Raw genomic sequence first — 22,655 nt, 5'->3', positions numbered from 1 at the left:
GCCAACGATAAAGTTTTACAAAGAAAATACAGTTATCCATTCAGTTATTCATTCGCAAAGTCGCGCACAGAAGAGAGCTAAGCGCGGGAACTCTGTCTGAAGGACTGTGAAGGAATTCATACCAGCTCGATCGTCTGTTGGACATTTCCGACTGGGGCAGCTGAGAAGACCAGCGATCTTCGAGTATTTCGGAAGGTTTTACAGGCTGACTTCCGTCACACTCAAACGGAGACCTGTTGATTTGTAATAAGGTCATCGCTTCAGTCCAGGTATAGTGTACTTCAAATATAAGTTTCATATTAATGCCGAAGCTCAGGAACAATAATTCGGGAAATTATCGGTCGCCCATATCGTTGCAGATATGTTCATTCTTTTCCATGATATCGTTGAATTACATGACGGTAGTTGTGTCGTTTCTGCAACAGTAAAGGGCCGCCCTCGGGTGACCCTGATCTATGATTCAAGATGGCTATGTTTGCTTTTTATGCTCATTACCGCCACTGCCGCTAGCACCCGCACGTACTCAAGTCAAACACGGTGACACACTAACGGTGACGGCCCATGACGCGGTGCACGTGACATCCAAACTGAACATCCAGTGAATCTGATTTACATAACCTAAATAAATCACAGATCCCGAGGTTTGTAGGTTTGTCTTTGTCTCACTAAAAAAGTAAGCTTCCACATTAGGACATTGACTGAATCATGACATGCCTCATGTCACGTGTTGTATTGCTATACCCACTCGTCCAAGCGGAATTTCCCCTTGCAACTAAAAAGTACCTGATCTTATCTGCGTGTTGTATTGTAATAAATCACAATAAAAAAGAAAACAAAAATAAATAAGAGTCAAGCAGGTACGTCGCGAATCCTTTGCAGGCGGTGCTGACTTTTGACTGCAAGTCTACTCAAGAAACTGAATGATGTTTTCTAAAGCTTTGTTACTGTGGACGATAACGACAATCGCCGCGCTGTGTTAAAAAAAAAGCGCCGCGCTAGTGTTAAAAGCGCCGCGCTGTGTAAAAATCGCCGCGCTCTGTTAAAGAAATGTCCGCGCTGTGTAAAAATCGCCGCGCTGTGTTAGAAAAATTGTTCGCGCGTCCATCTCTCGCTGCATCGGGCAACACACTCTCAACAACTTTCATCACAGTTGCAGTCATCGCAAGTCTGGCTTATTTCAAAACTGCTTTTTTTCTGGTACAAAATTAATGTCCAAATTATCCATGAAAAATAGATTCAAAACTACACTGTGCCACCTCTGAATGTCGCGACGGATGATATATATCGATACCGTATACGCGTACCGCGGTACAGAATGAGATAAATCTATTTTTAGTATGCCAAAAAAAGCCAGGACTATTGTTTACGAAAAATATTGTTACTTTTTTCTTTTGATTTGAACTCTTGATCCATTTTCTGTGTGACTGCAGCAGGTATTTTTGACAAGTAGCCCTACCGGTATTATAAGTGTTCGTGTTGCATGCGAATAAAATGTAATGTCGATATCTGTACGTAATCCCAACTTTAAAAATGCTCGGTCTCGGGAGCAGAATTTCCGACGTTCGATCTATCGGACGTTCGTTTTCGGCATTTTGGGCTTAGAGTGATGAAAATAGTCCTCCCCCTCCCCTGTGCCCTAACTAAAGTTACTCAACTCTGGTCTAACACAGCTAGTCTGCATTGATTCTTTTGAGTCCTCCTACAACTAACTCAAGCCCTACAAGTAAGACAACAAAGACACGCAAGTTTATATAATATAATAGCAATAACCCCCTTCGCCGGGTATACACTCGATTTTGGTACAATTCGCTCCATATAGCACTCGCCTATCGGCTCGTGCTATATGTCGCGCATTGTACCAAAATCTCGTGTATACCTCCTGCGGCGGGGGTTATCGCTTAAATGAACATGTAATCTGATGTAATTCTTGGTGTGTCCATTGAAAAACAAAATATTGTGGACAAAAATACTGAATTAAATCAGCAAATGCTGACAATTACTTGCCTTTAACATTTAATCGCTTAGTTATGTTTATATAAGTATATATACCTTTGCACATGCACATAACTGACTTTATTTCAAAGTTACACAACCTTTAGTGATAAATCCAGAGATACATGAATGTCTGTGCTTGATGCACATGGCATGAGGGGATTGTCCTATAGAATGCTGTCAGTTGGCCCCTGCCTTCTCCGGTATTTTCAATCTATAATCCATCATGGCATATACTATGGTATAGTAGAGCTTATGTGCGTAAATCGTGCCGGTCTTCCCAAAACAGATCCTAGCTGACACTTCAGATTATTTTAATATACATAAATCATGGATAATGTTACCGCTACCATTTTGTACTTTCTTATAACTTTTGGTCCTTATTTTTAATTGGTAGTCATTAAATTTTCCTGGAAGCAGTTTATGTACATCTTTTAAAAATCCGATTACTGGTTCTAGCGTGCTAAATTCACGCTAACCCGATGGCCCGAGACCAGCTATTTTCATGCTGGACCAGTAACTCCTAAAAAATGTCCTGCAGTTCCTAAAGACGCCGGCCAGTAACTTTCACTATATGGAAAGTAAGTTTACACAAACGTTTTCCCAAGCTAAATACCAGACAAAATTATTCAGAGAAACGAAATTTATTCTTTCAAGAGATTTGCAAAACGTGAAATTCGCAAATAAAAACCGAACAGACTGATCGGTACTGCATCCAGGCGAAAGACCTTACCTCACCTTTTCTCGCGAGAGTAGTGGCGCTATTTAATACGCTCCCCATTTGCTTTCTGTTCGTGATCTCCTTGTGGCCATAAAGGATTTTTATTGTTTAGCGTATGTCGAGGTAAAATGGATTTCCAGGACACCGCAACATTGCACTTTTATATGACATCGGACATTTAGCTACTGGACAACACAATATCGAAATTAGAATTATTTGGTCATATATTATATGTGAGTTGGTGAAATCGCCAATATAGGATATTTACCCACAGTTTTAGACAAGTCCAGGCTCGTATAATTTAAGTTAGAGTCGGACTACGGAAATCGGGCTTGGCAAGACAGCGGGGCCAGATCTGTAAGGTATAGTGAAATCCCATATATACATCTAATATTTACCCGCAATCTGACAAGTATGGTATCGTCTAATATAGAAATAAGAGTCGGATATAAAGGAAAATGAGGGCAACTCCACACATCGGCTCTACCAAGTTTGTTTAATATTACGATACGGTCCGGGTGAATAAAAGGATCATTTCATTTATTTTGTGTGGAATACATGGCGAGACACCGGTGAATCGACAGTGTCTAAACTTCGAAACTAGAAAGTAAATGTCCGATATTTAAACATTGTGCAAAATTGCGCCTTCATTGTAATTTGAACTTGATGGCCATTTGCCTTGGTCGCCTGTATAAAATATTAAATTTTTGTGATTCGTCTTTTAACGCGGGTTTCGACACTTCGGTATTTTTTCTCTTCATCACTAGCCCAAACTTTTTGTATTCCCTTTCTTAGATTTGATGATAGTCATCTTCCCTCAAAGAGGAGAGAAGCCAGAATCATTTTTGAAAGAGTCAACTATTGTAGTGACTGGATTAGCGTGTGATCCTGTGTTTAGTGCCAAACATTATCCATCCCTGATCGGAGTTCTGGACGCTTAGCCTTTCATATCGGGACATATTTCAACTTCAAGCTGAGCTTGTGCTCGTTTTCTCAATGTTAGAAATATTTGTCGTGAAAGCTGTTTTAAGGATACAAACGTTTATGTGTTTTGTTTAACCTTTCACTGATTTCACATGTTTTGGCACTGAGATCAGATGCCCAAACTTTTGGTTTGATAGTCATCATCATTTGCTTCCCTTTCAATAAATTAAAAGGCACAAAAAAGTTTGATGTTAGGATGTTGAAGTGGTGTGTTTTTATTTTTTTAATAAAATGTTCTTGGCCCCCTGAGAGCGGTTTACGGCCAGTGATTTTTTAAAGTTGCTGGCACGCTTGGCCAGTGGAGATTTTGCGTGACTTTCACACGTGAGATGTTCATCTTCAACATGCAGGTCAATGTCACACAGTGTGTTGATTTGAGAATAGCTCAGCCTTTGTTGAACAAATATGCAGAAAAATCATTTCGGATTGCTTGCTGTTAGCACTTTGGTTTCCAAGCATCCCAAGAAATTTGCTGTTTTATATCAACTTGTTAAAGGTGCAGGTTTTTTATCAACTTTATCTCTAAGCAAATTGAAGAATGCAAAGGAGAATGCACGACATTCACATAATTAGTCAATGTCAACAACCACCTATGTAGAAGTTTTTAAATGGAAAAAGTCCCTCCCTTTTACCTCTTCCTGAAGTACAATACATATATTTATAGAGATTTTTTTAACACAGCGCGGCGATTTTTACACAGCGCGGACATTTTTTAACACAGCGCGGCGATTTTAACACAGCGCGGACATTTTTTAACACAGCGCGGCGATTTTTACACAGCGCGGACATTTTTTAACACAGCGCGGCGATTTTTACACAGCGCGGCAATTTTTTTAACACAGCGCGGCGATTGTCGTTTTCGTCCACCGTACTTTGTCTCTTTGATAGTCGTGTTATATAGTGTGGCGAGGTGAGGCGAACTTCACAGCCAGCAAGTTCCGCGTATTTATGAGCCCGAACAAGATACACCATGAGAGCTTAAATACCGAAAGGAATCAAACCATTCAAACACAGATTCTGAAGAGATTTCAACAACTGATACAATATGGGATCTCCTTTAAATATACCAATAAAGTCCAGGAGGCTATTTGGTATGTTTGAGAGCGGTTTCAAATCGCAAAATCCCTAAGTTTCGGTGAATGGATTTTCCAGATTTATATGAGGAAACCTTTCATAATTTTTCTTTCTCACGGGCTAAAATGTGAACGACGACACAATCGGCTCATATTTGTGTTTCTTTTGGCGACTAACGTATCAAATAGACAAAAAAATAGTGTGCGCCGAATGACGCTTGCCGAATGAATGTCGTTACCTGGAAGTATATTGAAATAGATTGTGGTCATTACATGTGGTCATTACAAACTTGGAGGTCGACTAAGAAATGGTTATAAATTTTGTAATTTTAGGACTGGTTAAGGAATCTCTCATCGTCGAACCCTTATGACATCACATTTCAGAGCAAGCATGAAGATGCTGACCACTGTGATCACCCTCACCACTTTGTTGTGTTTTCTTGCAGGCCAGGTACAGTAAAGTTATGCTTTGTTCATGATACTGAAGTATATGTAGAATATGGAACTTTGTACCTTCGATTGAACAGAGATCATCCGTTTTTATGTTGAAAATTATACTTACTTTTGTATCAATTGAATTAGAACTTTGAGCTGTCTATTGTTAATCGATAAGACATATTTTACTCGCCTCATGAAATCCTTTCTGCCAACCTCCGGTCAGTGAACAAAACGTCAACTTCGGCTTAATTATAGAATGCGCATCGGGTACAGAGTTTCGGACTTTCAAACTTTTATGATATTTTTTTGCCTACCTTTCGTTGGGGCTCATTTACAGGTTACGGACTTAACTCTTTGAGCGCCAAAGTCAATCTTTGTCACCATTATTAAATATACCCCAGTCATTTTTTTTCAGATTTTTTACATAATTTTGATAAAAACACGTTAGCCGATGAAATGTGATATCCATTCGGCCCAAAATTATCAAAAGAATTACAGAAAAATTAAAAAACTTTGTGAAATCTTGCACTAAAATTTTGCCGGGAAAAATTACAGCACTCAAAGCGTTAGCCTAATAAAGTTTTGCCGCCTTTGCCGTAGAGATAGTGCAGGGGTGGCGGCCATTTTGAACTTCATGAAATATTGGGTAATTTGTTTCAGTCTCCAGTACCAAAATTTGCGCGGTGAACCCCATTTTTATTCTTGATCATAAAAGAGAATGGTTGAAAGTTTTCTTGAAGAAACTTTGATCAAAGATTTAAGTCTTTCATTTTCAAGGCGCGAACTACCTTAATTTCAATAAAGTGATGTGGGCTTCAAGTTTCACTTCGCTAACTTATCATCTGCGTTTGAGTGAGTCTAGATATTTAGTGACTAATTTCAACATAACATTTCCCCTTGAGTCAACGTCAGTCCGTCAGTCGATATAACAAGTAATCCAAACAACATTCTAAATGAAGAATTTTAGTGTGCAAAAGAGACAGACAGATAGACAGAGAGACAGACAGACAGAGAAGACGGACAGAGAGAGACATAGAGAGTCTGCAATAGCTTGTAAAGGAGATAATCACATACTCCCGTATTTAATTGCCTACCTTTATGAATCTTACAAAGTTGATATGAAAGTTCAATGAACAGTATGTTTTTAAGAAATTAAGGGACTGGAGAGAAATTGCCCGTGAGGGTCGGGGTATTTTGTCAAAATGACGCTGCGCGAAAAATTGTGATCCTGGTGACCTCTTCCTGCATGTCACAGTTCATATCAATAAGGTCTTTATTGACATAATATCTAGTTTAACCTTTGAAGTTTGACTTTTGAAAGTTCAAGGAATAATTGTTCACGTTTACAAATAATCACTTATGCAAGATTTCAATTAAATTGATGAAAAATAGATCATATTTCTCAGTGTCATTGAATATTCTATCAACTACTCAAAGGACAATTGGCTATTCGACTTAAAATGGACAATAGCACTAATTTTTCATAGTTTTGCTTGTAATTGTAATAGAGCACTTTTATGGTTTGTCAAGAAATTGATACAGCCTTGCAAGTTTTGTGGCTTAAAACTGTTTAATAGTTAAGTCCTAAATTAACATGAGAAGTGGATTAACATTTTTAGTTTATTATAATCATATTTTTGTTCCAGTCATATCTACACTGTCAAACACCCTATTCTAACCAAGTTCATTCATATCACTCATCAAACGTATACACGTGCGCAAATGTTGCTAGCTTTATATTTGAAAAAAAATCATAGTTTAGGTTTACACATAGACTATACCATGTATAATGGATTAACATTTTCGGTGAAATTCAAAAATTAAATTTCTTATACACACATGTACTTTTTACCATCCTACTCTAACGAAGTACATTCAATATCAATCATCGTACGTCTATAAATGCGCATATATTGCTAGTTTTATATTAGATAATACTTTTCTCATAGGCTACCATGTATAGTGGATTAACGTTTTTGATGAAATCTAAAACCAAATTTCTTGAACAAACATGCACTTTTCCTCCGCTTCAAGCAATTAGTACATTTACATCAATAATCAAACAAAAGTCTAATAGAACAGGTATATCTTGTTTTGTAGGCGAACATCGATAAACGTTTGTCCTGTAAGCTCTCATGTATTACGATTTGATATTTCGGGTTGAAGCACTTTATCAGCCACATCCTGCCGTCTTCTTATAGTTACGCACAGAATGGTCACCCTCCAAAAATACGTGAAGTTTCACATGACCCTTCAAAAATGCTTGCCCGAAAAAGGGCGACGACCCATCCCCCCCAAAATACATCGGCCCTCCTCCTTGTTCGTGTAAATCTGTCCTGTTTCTAAAGACGTTTATGTACTTTTCTCATTATTTTTTTGTTTTTCTACTGTTAAGGTCTGCTCGGACCCCCCTCGTCGAAGCAGATGCCACCAGGTTAACTGCCCTCCCGGGTATGGAATTTCGGGTCCTTGCTTTGTCGACGAGCCGCCGCCTGTCTGTAAAGCGTGCACGAACGGAACTTTCTCTTCTCACTCCAGTCGATCCGCCAAATGCCGACCGTGCAGAAGATGCGACCCAGAGCGAGAAATGGTGCTGTGGCAGTGCAGCCCGACACTGGACACTGTGTGTGTCAAGTACCGACGACGACTCGATGACGGTAATGAATTTGTGGTACGACCTCGAATCTTGATGCAGAAACCTATAGACAGTCATGTCATCGCAGACATCTATAACAAATCGCGTCAAGAACACGCTGAAAGAGAGCGAAAACGACAAGAGCTTGAGCGACTTAGGGCAGAAAACATGACTTTCGACAGTAACGTTACGGAGAACACTGGAGACTTCGGTATTGCAGGTCATGAGTTCTCGACGGAGATGGACATCACGACTTCATCGCTTGACGCAACGGTAGCAAAGATTGATACGATCAGTAAGTACCAAGATCATATTCGATTTAATACAAAAACAAAACGCGATCATTCTACTGAAGTTTCGTTGTTAAATTCATCAATAGGTAATTAAGCTACTTATTGGGAAGCAGATCTTCTCGTACATATCTTTATATAAACATTTTGAATGGTCTAACAAGAAATACATATTTCGACCACAGAGAGCTGACTATTAAAATCAAAAGTTTTTAATAAATTCTTAGAAGATTAGTTTAAAGTTACAATGTAAAACACGTATCTGCATTGATTATTAACAAACTTCTAACTTTTAGGTAAAACGTCACATGCAAATGACAAGCATTTCACAACGTCTTTACTTAATCACCTGACCGTTGTGACGATTGAAGACCCCGGTATCGACCTAGAGGAAGACGATGGCACGCCTGGTCAAATTCATCGGAGCACAACCCTCTACATCGCGATTATCTCGACTGCCATTTTCTTTGTTGTAATCGCAGTCCTGACGCTTCTTATAATTTGGCTACGAAGGTAAGACGTGCAGGGATTATGAATTTGATTGTACCTATCACCCAAGCAAATATGCTCATAATGTTGATTACGTCATTGAGTAGACTACTCAGACACTGTGCGGTGCAAGTTGTCAATGAACTCCGTTGAGAAACAGACTTACATCAGAAAAGCATCTGTCAAAACGTGCACGTGCGTATCAGACAAAAATCACCCCATTTGGATGTAACCCTACGCGTTGTTCTAAAATAATCCGAATACATAATAGTTACTGAGTGAAAATAAACACGTGGCACCAAATCAAAACATATAACACGTTAACAAAATTGCAAACTCCCAAAATCAGCAAATGAAAGTTATTGCATAAACATCATTTGTTCCCCGATTCATTCACTGTTGCTGGCACTGAACAAAGTGTCACTTAATTAGACCATACGTTAACTGGTCTTTTATATACGCCACGCATAATTAGTGCACTTTCCTGGACCGGAAAGCATGCAACTGGTAAGGCCAAAGACGTGTTTTGTTTCCGTCATCGCGCGCGTGATGTGAAAACATGCGCGTCACGACTTTTTTTTACGTCCAGGTTTGTTTCTTTCAGTGGCAGCCATTTTACTTTATGGCGGCTATGTTTGAAAAGTGGGTTTGCCATTATATCATTTCCAAAACAAAAACAAAAAACAAACCCAAAAAAACAGAAAAAAAGACCCTATCATTTTTCAATCCGACCATGGACGAGAAACATTTTTTGGCCTCGGGAATCGAGAGATGTTGAAAGTGATATTGACTTCACCGTTGGTGGCGCTGTTAAAATTAATGGCAACAAGGTCGACACGTCGACACACGAGTTGCTCAACACTGGGGCACGCACTTGTCACAAGTACCTCAGATTCTGTCATGTACCTCAGAACCGAAAAACAAATGCTCGTTGGCAAGTTCCGAAAAAAATGCACAAATCAGGCTATTGACAGTCTAAGGTGGTCGTGCCTATATTGTGCCTTACACGTAACATGTCGTACAGCATTTTTTGCAAGTGCGTGCTTTACGATGGATTTTGGCCGATTTATGACCGAAAAAAAACACGCGCTCGTCCAGGCAAGAACGCGCACTAGCCCAAAATGTTGCGCCGTAAACGAAGCGAGGTCAAAAGGACCACGGTATCTCGAATATACACCGTATTGACTGACTGAGTCTTCAAGGAGGTTGCCAACATACTGCGTGGCCTACCTTTTCAGCTCTCATTGATATGTTGATGTAGATGCCATACTGCATCTTGCTCTTTTGTTTTGTTTGAACACATCGCGTTTCAAGATTTACAGGGCCAGTATCTGGAACTTTTGATGATTTTTTTACTTTTTTTTTCGGTTTTTAATGTCAACCATAATTTCTTGTTCTACTTCCCAAAGCATATGTTGAGGTACACAGTATTCACAATGTAAACTTATTAACTGCATTGTTATTGTTGATTTAAACTGGTCTGAGACAGAATTCTAATATAACGAACAGCTAAATTGTGGGTGTTCAACATGCTTTGGGGAGTAGAATAATAATGACACACAATACAGTGAGAAAAAAGTCAGAAGTTTCAGTTATTGATCGTGTACAAACTGAATTAAAAAACACAACACGCACACACACATACATACAATCACAAACTGACTGTGACACACATTTGAAAGGAGGTAGAAAGCTTATAATTAAAATTTCAGAGATTATTTTTTTCTTATTAAGTTAGTTCGCGCCTCAACATTAAAAGACTTATCTTTGCTCAATCGTTTCTAAAGAAAAAACTAACAATTCCCTTTCGAAATCAAGAATAATAATCAGGGATAACAAAATTTGGTAAGAGAGAAACAAATTACTTAATATTTATCGACAATTGGCCGATATCCTGTGTATACTCTATCTATGGAATAAAATAAAATGTTCGACTTTCACAAAAAAACTTTATTAGGCCTACTCTATCATGAGCTTCAAAATTAACTCCACAGGTGATAGACTAAAGATGTACTGAAAAAGTTGGAGAGGCCAAATATCTGTCCCCGAGGCGCATTCTACCTTGAGTTAATGCGGGAAGGTTGACAAATCTTTCTGCATTTGCTTTCAGCAATGCTTACCAGTACCAAAGCGTGTATCTTTTATCAGTGAATCTTATTTTGCAGGGCCCGTCTGATTATGAGAACTACCGGGGACGAATGTCGAGGAAGTCCGTCCGATGCCAACACTGCAAATGTTACAAACCGGGAGGTAAGTCTACTATCTTTGCTACTTTGATGTCTGTGTGTCTCCGTAACCTTCTTTGTAATTTACTTTTCAATCTGCAATCTGCACTTCCTTCAACAACTGACGCATTTCTAACAAATTTACCAACAAACGAATTTGTTCCTATTAGTATAAAACGTTGTACAGTAACCCCTAATTCTATTTTCAATTTGCTAAGAGAACCGAGTAAAGTTTCAGATATTTGGACTCTCAAACTTTTGCAATAGTTTTGGTCTACTTGTAGGGGCTCATTCGGTGGCTTAATTGGCTTATCGAACGGTGTATAAGTGTTAGAAAAATTTGGTAGTTTGTGTTGGTAACCGAAGTTAGAACGGTGACTACTGATTTTGATCTTCATTTTGCAAGTGACTTGTCATGTTAAAAGTTTCTTTACGAAAGGTTTGAGCAGAGGTGACATTTTTTAACTTTCGAGGTGCATACTACTTCAACCATTATTCCCACTGCACACTGTCATTCTGCGATGCACAAGTATGTCACACACGATATAGCTGCCAGTGGTATACACACGATATAGCTGCCAGTGGTTTTAATGAAAATTTGTTTTTATAAATTACAGTGCCATCAGAATGGGAGTTGTTTAGTTGTTTCACTGGATGTGAACGGAGAAGTTACAACAGGAGTGATAGGAAAGAGTAACAATCCTGCCAGTAATTACTTGCCACCGATAACTCTTGACACCGGTGAAGATGGTCAGTTTTCCACCTGTCACGGAAGTGACGTTTCATCAAAAAGAGTTCAAGATGTACAACTCCTCGCAAGGTTACTAACAACAGCGAGGCTGCCGTGAGCGCGACGGAGTCACCATTGACAAGCAACCACCTGCACAATCCAGATAACATCTACGACATCATTTTCGAGGGACTTTTCGACCAGAAAGGCGGAGTTTGTGCCATGAAGATTCTGACGTTCAGTTGCACATTCCAAGAGGGGCCATACCGTCTGGTGAGAAACAGCCAATCATCGTTAAAGTGAGTCTGAGAGTGAGCTATTTCAACGTCGGCCTCACAGACGAACAGATACCTCTCACGCCTGTCGTTGAATGTCTCTCTCCCGGACTTGAGAACTTCCTCGATTATATCACTGTAAAGCTTCCACATCGCGCCCTGCTGCTAGGAAAAGATGCCAAGTCATGGCGATTTCTGGTACACTACAACCAATCAATGAACCCGAGAGACAAGTCTTGGCTTAAGGTAGACCAGTCAGAGCTCAGCGTGGAGAACAACGTCGTCGTGCCGGTAAAGTTCACCGTCGATGAGAAATACGTGAACGTTCGGACGAAACACTTCACCAAGTTCACCTGTTCAAGCTGCGGCAAACAGCGGCCGATATTCGCCATGGACGCCGTGGCCTACGGAAAGTACATACCAGAAAGAGAACAGGTTGCAGTCAAAGTCTACCTATGCGATACCATCAAGGAAACTAAGGTGAGAGTTGCTGCCGAGGAACGTTGCTATTCGAACAAATCAGCAATTGGAATTAAACCCAAAGTAGCGGACGGTGACTGGCAGATCTCCTGTCTGGACAATCCATCAGAGAAAGACTGGAAATGGCAGATCAACGAGACTGAAGGTCTTCTGCCTCGAACGCAGGTAAATGTTTAGCTTTGCATTCGGCTGGGGTTGCCGAATAAAAAGCTGGCACGCTAACCCCATAGCTCTCCATGAAAATGAAATTTTTTTATGATTTGCGTAGCGTGCGTCCTTGTTTGAAGATTTCGTCTTTATCGTTTATGATGTGATTTTTTATGAACTACATACTTATACATGTTCGTTGTTACAATATTACCAGGTATTTTGTATACGTAAACCATTTTCGTATATTGCTTAATTATGAGGGATATAACGGCGCCCTCCATGTTTAGGCTGTACCACACATGATGTTGTAATTATATGACAAATGCGTATATATGTGGAAATGATCTGAATGACTCTATGTGATTTCCTTTCAGGTTAAAACCATGAACGAGATCGTCAGCTGCTGCTCTGAGAGCCTTCCACCCTACGCCGAATTCTTGTTTGAGCCCAAGTTGACTTCCGAGTGTGGACCGCCTAACTATTTCAAAGTTTACTTTGCTTTGCAACAAAGTCTACCCGGTGAAATGACAGAACAAGAACAGAAGATTTTGTCATTAGATCTTTCCGTGAATAAGGTGAAAATTTGAAAACATTTTTAATAAATGCGAAACATATAATGTAGGTGGAAATTTCTAATACTTATAAAAGGCGTGATGAAACTAGCTAAATCACACACCACTCAAGCACATCTTTTCAAGGTTTCGGGATGAAAAAATCAAACCGAAAATTTTTATTGTCGCCGAAGCAAAATTTAGATACACTGTAAGGTATTTCGCATTTTTGTCTGAACACACCAAATGCTCACTAATATTTTTTCAGGTTTAAATAACGTTAAAGAATGTTAGACATTTCTACATTCAGAAATAGGACTGTTGTGTAAGCCTACTGACGTAATGTTGGTAATTTCTTTTCTCCAGGTACCAACATCAGGCGAGCAAGAGCAAGGGAACTTTGATCCACAACACAATCTTGGTCTACCACGTGATACAAGTATGTCGCAATATTGAATTCATTGAATGACCGGTTTTAAACATAAATACGTACAGATAGATACACCTCTACAGAGCATTATTAGATATAGGAAACGACAACAACAACAACAACAACAACAACAACATAACCAGCAATTTTAAAAACAATAACAATAACGATAATAATATCTTTATTTATTATCATTACAATTATCAGGTATTAATAACACCACTCTCGATGTATAGGTGACAAGAAAACCTGTATTGCAAAACATCAACAAGGTATATTAAAAGTGATAAATGTCTCATCGAGAATATGGTAGTGGCAAAGAAATAAAAAAGAACAGTTATTGCAATGTTAAAAGTCTTGAAATTTATTTCAATTTTTAAACAAATGCTTTTGTTTTTGTCTTATATCACAGTATGTGACCCTTCTGGCTTACAAAAAGTGTGCAAAGAACTTGATCTTTTCCAAGCGAAATCACTTGTTCGTACATTACTTCCGAACCACAACTGTGAAGCAGATCTTGAAAATATCGAACACAATAATCATGATACACGCGAAAAGAAATACCAGTTCTTGATTTACTGGCCAAAAGTTGCTGGGATCCGGGCTACCTATGAAGCCTTGTATAATGCACTGATCAAAGAGGAAATGCGGAAAGCAGCCGAAGTTGTTGCAGAAATATGGCGCTATGAAGCAGGACGAAAAAAGCCAAAGATGACGCAAGTATAGACATGATATGTGCTTGTTTGTTGATTTCACTGTTATTGCAAACTCCTGTGAATAACAGTACTAGTACAGATTCACTTAGCTTGATCTCACCATGCTCACAGCACGAGCAGAAGGTCTTTAGGTGATTGCCATGATTGCCTCACATCTTTCACTGGGATCTGGAGTTTATCACTTCGCCGTTGGTGGCATCAGGTCGAAAGAGACTGGCGTCGGTATAAACGGCTGATGGGTGGACAAAAATCGCGCTGATCGAAATTTGAGATTTGTTACTACGCGCGTATGATGGCAGAAACTCGGACAAATTTGTTGTTTTGCAACAGTGTATTACTGCTGTTGGTTGTTTAGTAAATTGACATGTGGTTTTTACAGTTTCGATCTACAATGTTCGAGAACAATTCTGCATCAAAATGTAATGTATTCTTGATGTACATATTTAGACTAAGTCTTGCTGTTATGTAAACCATCTTACTGTGTGCATACTATTAGTAAAAAAAACACAGGGACATACATAACAAATACATAATGATATCATCTTGTTAAGAAAAGGAGAACGCGTTGAATTTCTGATGATATAGTACACGGAGTTCCGCGGCGGTTTTTGTATTTCGAATTTTTCTATTGTAAATTTGAAATATAAGGGCTTAATCATGTATTCTTGTATTTCCTTCAGCGGGGCGCTTTATTCAAACGGTTTGTTAAACTTGGATACTTTGGAGACCAAATGTAAAATGTGTAAAATGTTAGCAAAGAACGCTTTGAGGTCAAATCATGAACTTCTCCAAATTTTTCGTTCCGAATGTTACTCATCATAAATATCAAACATGTGTGACTTTCAAAAGCAGTACAAAACGTAAACACAATATTTAAATTGTGTAGGATGTTCATCTCTAATATAAAGAGTGTAAATGTCTAATTCTTCACGTCTTTTTCCTTCTGAATTTTTTTTCTGATGAAGTGCATCAAGGTTTTAAATATTTTATTATTTGTTTTAAACATTTTATCATTTGTTTTGGTGGCGACATTTTAAACCAAATCAGTGCGTATGTTTAACAGCGTGGATATACAGGCATCTATTATGATTGTGTAGTTTTTCTTTTCAAAAGCTACACATATTCAATGCTGATAAATCTCTACAATTAAACAAACGCTCTAAGTTGGTTTTAAATTGACGCCGCCAAAACAAATATTACTCATCATTTCATCCCCACCTAGAAACAAAGTATAATGGTACGTCCTGACAACAATACACATGTAAATAACAGTGAAGCACTAGGTAAAATTAAGTTCAGATATCCGTGTATCTGCCTGAAGATTGCAGGGTGCATGAAACTAAGGTAAGAGATATTATTACTTTGTACTTGAGGGAATTTGTGTTATATGTTACTAAAATTTCATGCAGCTCACAATCTTCTGACTTTTTACTTGGTCTGTATTCCCATCTGTATTATTTCGAAAACGAGGATGAACACCTGAGAACAGGGGAAAATCTAGTCTGAAGATTGCGAGATTCGTGAAACTCAAGTAACATATATTATTACTCTGGATTCAAGACAGTTTTTATTATTACTTGGAATGCTCTGCTTTTAGTATCGAGTACTGTAACTTTTACACAAACAAACAAATATATATATATATATATATATATATATATATATATATATATATATATATATATATATATATATATCGAGAAGTATACAGATGTCCTTGTGGGAAATTACAGTGCTCGATGTGGAAAGCAGAGCGTTATAAAAAGTAACACAGATTACTTCAAGTACATAGTAATAATATCTGTTACTTCAGTTTCATGAAACGTTAAAACAAACCAGATATATATAGAGAGAGAGAGAGAGAGAGAGAGAGAGAGAGAGGAGAGAGAGAGAGAGAGAAGTATACAGATGTCCTTGTAGGAAATTACAGTGCTCGATGTGTAAAGCAGAGCGTTATAAAAAGTAACACAGATTACTTCAAGTACATAGTAATAATATCTGTTACTTCAGTTTCATGAAACGTAAAACAAACCAGATATATTTTTTATTGTTTTGATATTGTTGAAAATATGCAAATTAGCACAAAAAAGGCGTTTTTGATAAAAATCTTCTTCTTCATAACCGCTGGTCAGACAGCTTTGATATTTGGTGAACAGGTCCCCAGGGATAACTCAACTTAGATTTGTTCAAATTGTGATGAAATATGCAAATCTGTATTTTTAAGGAATTTTTGTCAAAAATTTATTTCATTAAAACCGCTTGTCTGACATCTCTGATATTTCGTATACAGGTTCAAAGGGATGATCAAAATGTGGTATATTCAAATTATGATGAAATCTACAATTTTGTATTTTGGGGCAATTTTTTTTCATTTAAAGTAAAAAAAATTAATTCTAAAAAAGTTCTAACCTGATAGCGTTCATATTTAGTATACAGATTCCTACAGATGAACTAAATACGATATATTGTAATTATGATGAAGTCTGCAATTTTGTATTTTTGGCGCAATTTTTGGCATTTTAGTCAAAAAATTTGTTTCTCAAATGTTACACATCTGATAGCTTTGATATTAGGTATACAGGTTCCTAGGCTTTATCTTAATATTATATATTGAAATTATGATGAAATCTTCAATTTTGTATTTTTGCAGCTAATTTTGCCATTTTTGGTGAGGCCATCCTGAAATGAGCTATCAAAGATTTCCACCTTCATCATCAACACATGTGTCACAAAAATTTATTCTCTACATAACACAGTGGAGCTCTTTTGACTGTTAGATCGCTTGTGTTTTTAAATTCGCTGGTCAGACAGCTTTAATATTTGACATACAGATCCCAAAGGATAATTTCATACAGTCAGGAAATACTTAATTTTGTAGCCAGGTCTATAGTACCTTCAGGGACAATGGCCCTATGCTTAGACTTTCTGACATTCAAGCGATAGATAAAGTTGCTATTTTTCAAGTTATTTCTGGTGTTTTCGTTTCATTATTCAGAGTTATTTATGTTGTTCTGCTCACTGAAACGTGTTGAATTATTACAATTATGTACTCACACCTTGCGTATACACATGACAATATACTGACGACGTAATGCATTGTATAGACCATAAGTTATGACTTCGAAACACCAATTGTTCAGTACGAGCAGGAAGAGAGTAGAGGTCTGACGACTGGTAATGATGTCTACCATTTTTCAGTGAACTGAACACCTTAAATGGCTGCAATTGCTCACATGTAAAAATTTCACCGAAATACTTTTAGGCCTAAAGGACTTCATCCCACTACCGTTGAAATTTTACATGGCTGACTTTTATCAACGTATTGATAACGTAGATCCTTAAATTGATATCTCGATGTTAATTCAATAGATCTTTCGTAAATGTAAACCATAGCTACAATCATTTGTCCTGTTTTCTTCCGTGACAGGGCTCGCAATTAACGGTAGTCCCGCGTCCACAGACTACCAACTTTCCTCTTTGGCTACCAAAATCCATGGGTAACCCTCACGGACTACCAAAGCCTGAGACCTGAAATTCGGTCAGTACTTGGCATGCCATGCCGGGTCCGCCACTTTTGGACGAGCTATTAAAATGCAGTCAAACCCAGCTGGACAAATACAGGCCAGACTGTGACCTTGTTATGCAAATTACTAAGACAACTAGTCATGCGGTGGAACCTCGCAACAAAGTTTCAATATCTGAACTGACGTACTTGAATGACAGGCACAGGAAATGATGACCAATGAAAACGCATTTTCGTTGCATTTTGATCATAATGTATCAATCACAATTATACGGAAATTATTTCTCCATCCTACAGAAAGTCCCATGGTCTATTTTTAGCCCTGCTACATTATGTCTCAGTGCTGAGAAGGTCGTGTCATTGTCCTGACGACTATCAAAATTTAATACAACACTGAGAGTAAAACGGGTGTCACCAAACTTTTGAGTATAACTATCGTCCATTGTACCTGTTTCGTTGGGTATTAAAGGTGTGCAATATTCACACCAAATGACTAGAAAATTCACTTTATCATGTTTATGGGCAGAATCTTGAAAAATAGCCTTTTTGTCTCGGTAGCCAAAAAAGATATCCCTGAACTAAAATATGCATGGGCTACCAGCCATTGTCACTGGGCTACCAACTTCAGAAAGTGCTAGCCCAAGTGGACTACCAGGGAAAAAAGTTAATTTCGAGCCCTGCGTGATGACCTAAGTCACAGTGTAAAGATTGTCCGCCTGACAAATAGGCGAGCGGCAGACACACCCATTTTTCACACTTAATGTACCCACCTTACATACGGCCACATCATACATCATTTGAAAGCTTATTATCTCTACTTCAAGAAAATTGACGATGTGGAGCTGCCAAGTAGGGCCATAACCCCTAATTTGCATAATTCACATGGGTACCCAATTTGCGTAAATGTGATATAAAATTAGGAAATTCATTGTTAACTACTCTAAACATACTTTTTAAACTATTGAGTGATATATTAAATGAAAGGTATTTGCATGTAGAATACAAAATTGATATCCAAAAAGATATTTAAAATGGTTTTACTGAAATATTTTCATATTAATACTGAAAAAAATATTTAACCCTTTTGAATAACAATATCTCAAAAATTTGAACACATACAGCCACATCATACAGCCATATTATACATCATTTGAAAGCTTACTATCTCTACTTGAAGAAAATAGACAACATTTAGTTGTCAAGAACGGCCGTAGCTCCTAATTTGCATAAGTCCCACGTGTACCCAATTTGCATAAATGCGATTAATATTAGATATTTATTATTCACTACTCGAAAAATACTTTTAAACTATCGAGTGATATATCAAATGAAAGGTATTTGCATGTAGAATACTAAAAAGACATCCAAAAATATATTTAAATTCATTTTACTGAAATATTGTCATATTTATATTGAAAAAATATTTTCCCCTTTTCAATAACAATATTTAAAAAAAATTAATACAAAAAGCCAAATCTTACAGCATCATCATACGTTATTTAAAAGCTTACTATCTCTACTTCAAGAAAATTGACAATGTGGAGCTGTCAAGTACGGACGTGGCCCTTAATTTGCATAATTTACATGGGTACCCTATTTGCATAAATGCGATATAAAATTAGAAATTTATTAACTACTATAAACATACTTTAAACTATCGAGTGATATATCAAATGAAAGGTATTTGCACGGAGAATACAAAATGGATATCCAAAGAGATATTAAAATGATTTTACTAAAAATTTTTCGTACTAATGGAGAACAATATACTTTCCCCTTTTTAATAACGATATTATAATAATTTTAACACATAGAACCGCATCACACAACCACATCAAACGTTATTTGAAAGCCTATTATCTCTGCCTCATGCAAAAAGACGATATGCAGCTGACAAATAGGGCTGTAATGATTTAATTTGCATAATGCAAACGGGTACCTAATTTTCATGAATACAATATAAAATTACAAAAATCAATTGTAAAGTACTCTAAACTTACTTTTCAACTATCAAGTGATATATTAAATGATAGGTATTTGCATGTAGAATAGAATCATGAACTCCAAACGTGTATTCAAAATATTCTTATTGAATATTTTCAATTAAATCGTAAACGTTTTGACTAGTTTATAATATTCAAAATATTGTGTACTAATAACGAATAATGCTAAAGTTTTGGGGATAAATATCTGAATTCGTTTTGCAATTGATTTTTTGTTTATTAAGGATACGAAAAACTGGATCATTTTCCTGTCTAATTCACATATAGCTGAACAACAAGAATACATAAAACCAATTGGAACTAATTTGGGATAATTGGGTCTTCATATTTAGCAAATTTTCTAAAGCGTGTTTTGTGCTCCATAGTTGAGTGTTGAAATATAACAAGTTACTCTTAAAAACATTACAAGTAAAAAGAAAAGCAGATGAGCTTAAATTTGCAAATTAAACCGACATTACTTCACCATCCAATTATAAGTGGATGATGCAGTCTAACCTTTCACCGATCAGAATGCATTGACTATCTTCTCAAACAAATCGTGAAGAAATAAACAACATACATCAAAGATACGACAGATTTTACACGGAAAATTGAGACAATAAAAGTTCCGGCCAATGCGACATTGGTAACACTAGACATTGTTTCAATGTACACTAATACAACGCACAATGAACCAATGGAATCAGTCGACAGAGCATTAAATCAGGAAAGATCATCAAATGATTGCATAATCAAACAACCAACAACAAAATACATGATAGCTATGCTGAAAATAATCTTGAAAAACAACACTTTCAAGTCAACAGTGAACTTTACCGTCATGTATTTGGGTGCGGTACGAGATCTCCAGTTTTACACGAAATTCCCGACATTACATTTCACAAGACAAAATGAGAATAATTCAGCAACACACTGAACAAATTATCGCTCTGACTGAGATTCAGAAACGATGTATGATTCTCATTGGAACTCAACACAAGCTTAATGAATTCATATCAAACATGAAAAAATGCATCATACTTTCAAATTTTCGAAAGCTCTTCTCAAGAAATCATATCGTTAGACCTCATTATCTATAAAGGTCATCGGTGGAACAAAGAGGACATTCTCGACTGCAAAACACACACAAAACCAACAGATACATTGCGGTTCACGAAACCAAACGGCAACATTCAAGGGCCTTGTTAAACGCGAAACATTACGATACATTAGAACAATCATGCAACAACAAGGCAATAGAGAATACAAGATATTTTCGAGATAAAAGTAATGAAATGCGACCAAACGATTCTAAATCTTGTTAAATTATTACTAACTTTGGACAATTGGAAGACATTTAAATGTTATTAAATTTTCATTAAATTAATTTCAAAACCTTGGAATCGTAAATAGTAAAAGGGAACCAAAACATTTTCAGGTCCCCTATATGCTGATCAAAATCTCCAAGTACCCCTCTACAATCTCCAAAAATTTTCGAATCCAACCCGAATTCCTCTGCCTCTCACCGTTATTTGTGAGCGTAGCCTAATCACATACATAAGAAACGGAAATATAAGCGTTACGATGATGCCAAACTTCACAAAACCTACAACAGTCCGATCTCCGATTCAAATGAGCGTACACAAATACAGCCTGAACGAACAGTAGACATCCTAGCTTCCGTACTTGAACAAACTGAACTTTCAGTGGAACAACTCGATTGGCCTATACAATTATTCAATCAGTGCACATGTTTCACCAAAAAAATGAAGGACTGATGAAAACAGCTCAGTACTCTCAAAAGGTAGCATCAAAGGATCGCGGTGTCACATTAGTCTTGCTACCCCATGGGGCAGAACACGTAGATTAGGGTTACGTCTCGCCATGGCAAATCAACACTATACATAAAACGACCAAACATAACATAATATACACTTACAATATACACATGTACCGTACACAAAATTCAAACAACTAAGATATGAACGATTTGCGGAGCTGTTTTCTCTTATTACATGTCACCAATTGTGTCTGCTGTCAAATTAATCTTCCCTGCACAGACCTTTGTTCCTGCCAAGGCAGCGATAACTGTGGCAACCCTTTTACTCATGACAATGCTGGTGAAGAAGAGGATGATGAATTCCTACAATAACTAGATTTACTGGAAATGACATGAATGATTTGGATCATGAATCATGCCATTACTTTGACTGCAGCTTACTCTGACACATTGTTTCAGCTACAAAGCTACATTTTAACAACTACAATAGTGCCTTTCGTGTGGATCTTTTTGTTGCATTGATACTTAAATTATTTTTTTAAATACAATGATTGAAAAGAGGAAATATTTATTTTGACAGAAATATGAAAATATTTCCGTAAATTAATTTAAATATCACTTTTGATATCAATTTTGTGTTTTACATGCAAATACCATCACCACAGACCATTATCACGCGATAGTGTAAAAGTGTGTTTAGAATATTTAACAATGAATTTTCTAATTTCATATCTCATTTCTGCAAATTGCTTACCAGTGTAATTTACGGACATAAAGGGGTACGGCCTTCCTTGATAGCTCCACATTGTCAATTTTCTTCAAGTAGATATAATAAGCTTTCAAATGACGTATTATGTGGCTGTATGATAGGACTCTATGTGTTAACATTTTTAAAATATTGTTATTCTAAAGGGGAAAATATTTTTTCCATATAAATATGAAAATATTTCAGTGAAATCCATTTCAATATCTCTTTGAATATTCATTTTGTATTCTACATGTAACTACCTTTCATTTGATATATCACTCGATAGTTTAAACGTATGTTTAGAAAAGTTAACTATAAATTTATAATACTATATCGCATTTATGCAAATTGGGTATGCGTGTTTATTATGCAAATTAGGGGGTTATGGCCCGATTTGGTAGCTCCAAATTGTCAATTTTCGTAAAGTAGAGATAATAAGCTTT

At 37.0% G+C, this 22,655-nt stretch overlaps 2 protein-coding genes across 2 annotated transcripts; both read left to right on the top strand.

The window, feature by feature from the left end:
• Positions 1–25: 25 nt before the first annotated feature.
• Positions 26–11,760, top strand: LOC139134062 (uncharacterized). The gene is made up of 6 exons (XM_070700950.1): positions 26–269; positions 5,104–5,221; positions 7,604–8,138; positions 8,430–8,646; positions 10,788–10,872; positions 11,474–11,760. The coding sequence occupies exons 2-6, from the start codon at positions 5,138–5,140 to the stop codon at positions 11,693–11,695; spliced, it is 1,143 nt and encodes a 380-aa protein (XP_070557051.1). The 5' UTR covers positions 26–269; positions 5,104–5,137; the 3' UTR covers positions 11,696–11,760.
• On the top strand, positions 11,760–16,038 carry LOC139134063 (uncharacterized). Its single transcript, XM_070700965.1, has 4 exons — positions 11,760–12,497; positions 12,857–13,057; positions 13,400–13,472; positions 13,876–16,038. The coding sequence occupies exons 1-4, from the start codon at positions 12,069–12,071 to the stop codon at positions 14,187–14,189; spliced, it is 1,017 nt and encodes a 338-aa protein (XP_070557066.1). The 5' UTR covers positions 11,760–12,068; the 3' UTR covers positions 14,190–16,038.
• Positions 16,039–22,655: the final 6,617 nt, after the last annotated feature.

The sequence above is a fragment of the Ptychodera flava genome, chromosome 1, assembly GCF_041260155.1.
Source record: "Ptychodera flava strain L36383 chromosome 1, AS_Pfla_20210202, whole genome shotgun sequence".
Classification (NCBI taxonomy): Eukaryota; Metazoa; Hemichordata; class Enteropneusta; family Ptychoderidae; genus Ptychodera; species Ptychodera flava.
Note: the sequence above shows the minus strand (reverse complement) of the source record. Positions and strands in the feature narration are given on the sequence as shown.